Source organism: Stomoxys calcitrans, chromosome 4, assembly GCF_963082655.1.
Source record: "Stomoxys calcitrans chromosome 4, idStoCalc2.1, whole genome shotgun sequence".
Classification (NCBI taxonomy): Eukaryota; Metazoa; Arthropoda; class Insecta; order Diptera; family Muscidae; genus Stomoxys; species Stomoxys calcitrans.
In genome coordinates, this window is record NC_081555.1 from 47,276,932 (window position 1) to 47,283,975 (window position 7,044).

At 37.8% G+C, this 7,044-nt stretch overlaps 1 protein-coding gene across 1 annotated transcript in view; it reads left to right on the forward strand.

Moving 5' to 3' along the window:
- LOC131996915 (uncharacterized) overlaps positions 1-2,633 on the forward strand; it is a 4,022-nt gene extending 1,389 nt beyond the window's left edge. The window contains exons 2-3 of the mRNA XM_059367114.1: positions 2,364-2,391; positions 2,458-2,633. Of these exons, the coding sequence (XP_059223097.1) occupies positions 2,364-2,391; positions 2,458-2,633 (204 nt within the window). The remainder of the gene's footprint in view (positions 1-2,363; positions 2,392-2,457) is intronic.
- The last annotated feature ends 4,411 nt before the right edge of the window (positions 2,634-7,044 follow it).

Below are 7,044 nucleotides of genomic sequence, written 5' to 3' on the forward strand. Positions count from 1 at the left end.
TATACTTTATAGGATCGAAAATGGATATTTCGATGTGTTGTAAAAGGAATGACAAAATGAATATACCTCCGTCTTTCGGTGGTTGGTATAAAATTAAAAACAAAAAAACAAGTAAAATCATGCTAAGTTCGGCCGGGCCGAATCTTTTATATCCTCCACCATGGATCGCATTTTTCAAGTTCTCTAAATGACTTTTCGAAATAGAACAAGTAAAGGTGTGCTAAGTTCGGCCAAGCCGAATCTTATATACCCTTCACCATGGATCGCGGTTTGTCGGATTCTTTTCCCGCCATCTCTTCTTAGGGAAAAAAGGATATAAAGAAGATTTGCTCTGCTATTAGAGCGATATCAAGATATGGTCCGGTTTGGACCACAATTAAATTATATGTTGGAGACCTGTGTAAAATGTCAGCCAATTCGAATAAGAATTGCGCCCTTTGGAGGCTCAAGAAGTAAAATAGAGAGATCGATTTATATGGGAGCTGTAAAAGGGTATAGACCGATTCAGATCATAATACACGCGAATGTTGATGGTCATGAGAGGATCCGTCGTACAAAATTTCAGGCAAATCGGATAATAATTGCGACCTCTAGAGGCTCAAGAAGTCAAGATCCCAGATTGGTTCCCTCTAGAAGCTCAAAAAGTCAAGTCCCAAGATCGGTTTATAAGGCAGCTATATCAGGTTATGGACCGATTTTAACCATACTTGGCACAGATGTTGGATATCATAACAAAACACGTCGTGCAAAATTTCATTCCATTTGGATAAGAATTGCTCGCTCTAGAATCTCAAGAAGTCAAGACCCAAGATCGGTTTATATGGCAGCTATATCAGGTTATGGACCGATTTGAGCTGTTCTTAGCACAGTTGTTAGATATCACAACAAAACACGTCGTGCAAAATTTCATTCTAATCGAATTAGAATTGCGCACTCTAGAGGTTCAAGAAGTTAAGACCCAAGATCGGTTTACATGGCAGCTATACCAAAACATGGACCGATATGGTCCATTTACAATCTCAACCGACCTACACTAATAAAAAGTATTTGTGCAAAATTTCAAGCGGCTAGCTCTACTCCTTCGAAAGTTAGCGTGTTTTCCATAGACGGACGGGCGGATAGTCGGACGGACAAAGCTAAATCGACTTAAAATGTCATGACGATCAAGAATATATCTACTTTATGGGGTCTTAGACGCATATTTCGAGGTGTTACAAACGGAATGACGAAATTAGTATGCCCCCACCCTATGGTGGAGGGTATAAAAACCACATGATCACACAATTCCAGATCAGTTTACTTCATCGTAAATACATACTTAACAAAAACTGTGGGAATATAGAGCCGTCATTCTGGAAATGCCCATATGCGAATATTTGCAGTTTGTTGTTTTACCTTCGTTTGTTCCCTTACCTCCGCTGGACCAATATGTATTTGAGTTTGTTCGGTTTGTTTTGATTGCTTCCAAGTGGTTCCATAAATATGTTTGTTTAGACCGAGTTCTTTTTTTATTGTTTTCTCGTCTTTGTTGACTCACCTCCTCCATCCCAAGCAAATGTTGTCTTTGTCTTAATTTTATTTGCTTTGAGCCCTGCACGGTGTCGTTTGTTATTCTCTACCTTTGATGTGATACAATTATACGATGCGAAGGAAAACAAAGGGACGAAAAAGTATTGCCCACTTTAGTATCATGTACGTTTTGACCTACATCAAGAATTTACCTTCTTTTTCTTTTGCTTTAGTGTTTTGCTGTTGAATTCCTCACTTGGATTCATTATCTTCGGCTTCAATAAAAGATTGATGCATGAATATCGAATGGTATGATTTTCTGGAGTTTTCAATCAGTCGAAAATTACCCTATGGGTACGTACATTGGGAATACTAGTTCCGCCTTCAGAATATTGTGGTTTATTATGGCTCACAATTATTTTGTTTTTTGTTCCGAGAAGCCCCATGAATATGTTTGATTCAGTAGACTAGCTAGCGGTTTATGTTATTCTTTAGACAGCTGCATCAGCAAATAGTCCTCAACTTTGCTGAGAAGAGAAAAGGAAAAAAACAAGTCTGCGTTGTATAAAATCTAAAAGTGGACAGTGGCTGTTAGTGTGGCCCACATAAGAGTGATATCAGACGGCATACTTTCCTTTTGTATTCCTCGGGAGTTTGATTTTGCCAGTAAACTTTAAAAGGCCATTTGATATACACGACAGTTTAGAATTCCACCAATAAAGGGAGCACAGTAGACAATAGAACACAAACTGGGAGTGATATGAAATCATAAAAATTGCAATACAACCTAAGCTTTTCTATTGATTAGAAGCTAAACTTCTTTTATCAATTTTATCATTTTCCATGCTTTAAAGTATCCTTGTATAGGTATTCTGAATTATCGTAAAATTCTCTGGCAATCCATCTATGCTTGTTTGTATTTCCATTTTTTTGTGTGTTGTTGAAAAGCAACGACATGGACTAAAACCACAGGTAGATCTGTGTCCAAAGTTGAGATGAAGGAGAAACCAAGATTAGCCAAAACTTTACCAAGTTGGAGAATTCAAAAACGTTATTTGAATCCCACATGCCCAAAAAGTACCTGCCGACATAACGAATCGCTTCGGGAAACTTCGATTTTATAGATTTTCTGTTTACATGTGAGTGGGTAAAATTAGTTATGAATGGCTCTCTGAAAGTGAAAATATCTAAATAAATGCCCATTTATGAAACCGTGGTCAATACTTTTCACTTTTTTGCTATTTATAAGTTTGCCGCGGCATCATACCTACTGTGCATAGATCTCTGCAAAATGGTTTCATGCCTGCACCTGCACAGAAATGTAAAATTGTTTTTCGTATGTACTACACCACACTTCCCAACATGCAAATGTGGTGTAGCTATGATATCCTGGTGTGGTAGTTGTCGTCCTGCGGGAGATGCTGCGAATGTCATATAATGTGTGTGTGTGTGTGTGTGGAGTGTTATATCCTTGCGGTGTTATTTTGCACCTTATAATTTGCACCTTGTCTTCTACACACATTGCTTTTGTTGGAGCCATGTTTACTTATCTATTCTCTTTTGGCGGTTCCTTTGAGGGTTACGTTCAGCTGGGTGTTTAACATTTTCTTTAACTCTTAAAAGCATATTATGAAAGGTTAATTCTTGTTTTAAAAATATTAATCATTGTTATTTAACGTCTCAAATTTAAAGCAGTATTGGACCATGTGGGTAATATTTCCAAGCCCATGGGCTTATGTTGACATGAGCACAAGAGTTCTGATGTACGTACACAAATATGTGGAATAGTGTAGGTGTATATGCCCGCCACCGAGTTAAAGGCATCGTATTGGAATTGTAACGCCATTAACAAATAAACTCCGTATTTACACAATTTGCTGAAGGGGTTAACAAATCAAGGCGCACTATTGCCGAAAAAAAAGTCTACAAATTTAAAATAAACCAGTAAGGAAAGGCAAAAGTCGGGCGGTGCCGACTATATAATACCCTGCACCACCTAGTGTATGTAGTACTTTTTATATGTAAAACTTATCTCGAAATCTAGTCAGACTTTAATTTAGATACCAATTAAAATAGCAATTCAGAACCTTGTAAGATTTTCCTACCATCAGCACAAAAGATTTGGATTTCGACATCTTTAAAAGGCCATATCGGATAAACGATTATATGGGCCAATTGTGCCAATTTTAATGACACATAGTGGGATGTCAAATAGAGCATCTCACGCACTACATTGTAGAGATGTGACCAAAATTGTAGATTTTACCGCCTTAAAAGTCCATATCGGATGAAATATACACATTGGAGCTATATCTAAATAAGGACCGATTTTAATGAAATTTTGCGCACGTATTGGAACGTCATTTAAACGTCTCATGCAAAATATATCATATCATATCGGATGAAAGATAAAATGGGAGCTATATCTAAATATGGACCGAAATTTTGCACACATATGAAGACGTCAAATAAAGTACCTCATGCTAAATTTTGTAAAGATCGGTACAAAATTGTGGCTTCTACTGCCTAAATAGTTCAAATCGGATGAAAGATATATATGGGAGCTATATCTTAATCTAAACTGATTTTGATGAAATTTTCCAGATATTAAGATCTGGTCTGTGCCAAATTTTGTGCAGGTCGGTTGAAAATTGGAGCTCCTACGGCCATTGAAGTGCAAATCAGGCGATACATATATATGGGAACTATATCTAAATCTAGACCGATTTTTTTGAAATTCTGCACACATATGAAGACCTCAAATAAAATACCCAATGCCAAATTTTGTAAAGATCGGACTTAAACTGTGGCTTCTACAGCCATAAAAGTCCATATCGGATGAAAGATATATATGGGAGATATATCTAAATATGAACCGATTTTTTTCAAAATCAATAACATTTGTCCTTGGGGCAAAAAGTGACATGTGCAAAATTTCGTGACAATCGGACAACAAATACGACCTGCACTTTAATTACAAGAATACATGGACTCACAGACGGACATGGCTGAATCGAATCAGAAAGTGATTCTGAGTCGATCGGTATACTTACCAATTGGTCGAGCTCTTCTTCTTCTTAGCGTTGCAAATAAATGCACAAAACTATAATACCCTGTACCACAATGGTGGTGTAGGGTAAAAACATCGCACCCGTAGGGTATAGTAAGGTAAAATTTTTGTTTTCTACACAGCTTAATCGTTATCCAAAACAAGTAAAAAGACATTTATTTAGTTCGGCCGAGCCGAACTTTGTATACCCACTACCTCGGGTATACCACCTTTTGTCCACATCCGGGGAAAAGTGCAAACCTTATGCCCCATAACAGCTTTATCGAAATATATTCCGATTTGGACCAAATACTTTTAAGTCACTGTTCAATTGTGTATAACAAAATATTGGTCTTTATATCTAAAAATAAACCGATCTGAACCATATACGACGCGGATGTCGAAAAGCCTAACAAAAGTCACCGTGTCAAATTTCAGGGAAATTGGATTATAAATGAGCTTTTAAGGGGCCAAGATTTTAAATCAAGATATCGGTCTATATGGCAGATATATCCAAATCTGGACCGATCTAGACCAAATTGAATAAGTATGTCGAGGGGCTTAACATAACTTGCTGTCTCAAATTTCGGCGACATCGGACAATAAATGAGCATTTTATGGCCCAAAACCTTGAATCGTGAGATCGGTCTATATGGCACTGATACCTAGGACTCTGTTCATTGATATGAGCGAAGTAACCTCGGTTCATCGAAGTAATGTTTGGGGGAAAGTTCAAACTTATTTTAAATATAAAGCTCCTCGTGGTAAAAAGATATATAGATAAATTCAAATTTCGAGAAAGGTAACAAAAAATTCAAAACGCGTTCATTTAGTGCATTTTTCGGTTTGGCACTCTCTGATACATTTTCGAATTTTGCGTGCCCCAAACAGTTTCAAATTTAGTTCGAAAAGCACTAAGTTGGCATCCCTTTGGTAACTAGAAGCCACTATAGAGGGAGTTCCTCTGGCCACAATCTTCCTTATCGTGCCTTCTGCCAGCGATGCGGGATAACGCATCCTTTCAGTATTGTCTCAACCTAATTTATCAAAAGAGGACGGAGCCTTGTGCCAACCAGAGCGTCAAGAATGGACTCAAACTTCACTATGTTAAAAGAAGGTCAACACTATGTCCTTGAAGGTCACAGCTTACCGAATACTAGTGTAAACATGCTGATAGCGGCATTCCATGCGGTCCCATGTCTCAATTAGTTTCTTCAATGTCAGAATGAATGAATTGATTAGGTTTAATAAAACTCTCCATTTAAATTTTCAGCAAAATCGGATAAAAGCTACGTTTTTTTTGCCTACCACCATAGGATAGGCGGTATACTAACCTACTCATTCCGTTGTAACACCTCGAAATACTGAACTGCGACCCCATAAAGTATATATATTCCTGATCGTCTGGACATTTTGAGTCGATCTAGCCATGTCCGTCTGTCGAAATCACGATAGCGGTCGAACGCACAAAGTTAGCCACTTAAAATTTTGCACAAATACATATTATTGAAGTAGGTCGTTGGAGATAACAAACAGGCCATATCATTTCCGATTTGGATATAGCTCCCATATAACTCAATTTCCCGATTTGACATTGCGGCCCTGGAAACAGCAATTTTTGTCCGATTTGGCTAAAATTTTGCATGTAGTGTTTTTAACGACTTTAAATAAAGTACGGTTGAAATTGGTATATAACCTGATATAGCTTCCATATAACCTGATCTCCGGATTTGAAAACTTGAGCCCCCGCAATCCCCTGATTATTTGCCTATTTGTAAGATTTAGCCAAATACATGGTAGCGCCTACCAAAGACGAAATTTGACTGTTTTTGTAGCCACAATTTGTCATTCCGTTTGCAACATATCGAAATATCCATTTCCGACCTTATAATATATAAAATGCTTGATCTTCGTAAAAATCTAAGACGAACCAGCCCTGTCCGCGCGTCTGTATGTCTATTGAAATCACGCTACAGTTTTTAAAACTTGTGATATAGAGCTGAAAGTTTGCACAGATTCTTTTTTGTCCATTGGCAGGTTAAGTTCGGAGATGGGCTACATTGGACTATATCTTGATATATCCCGCATATAGACCGATCTGCCGATTTAAGGTCTTAGGCCCATAAAGGCACATTCATTATCAGATTTTGCTGATATTGAGACAGTGAAATGTGTTAGGCCACTCGACATCCTTCTTCAATTTGGCCAGATCGGTGCAGGTTAGGATATAACTCCCATATAGACCGATATCTCGATTTAAGGTTTTGGGTCATAAATGGCGTATTAATTGTGCAATTTCGCCGAAATTTGCGAGAGTGAGTTGAGTTAGGCCCTTCGACATCTTTTTATACCCACCACCGAAGGATGGGGGTATATGTATTCTGTCATTCCATTTGCAATACATCGAAATATCCATTTCCGACCTTATACAGTATAATATTATTGATCTTCGCAAAATCGAAGACTATCCAGCCATGTCCGTCCGT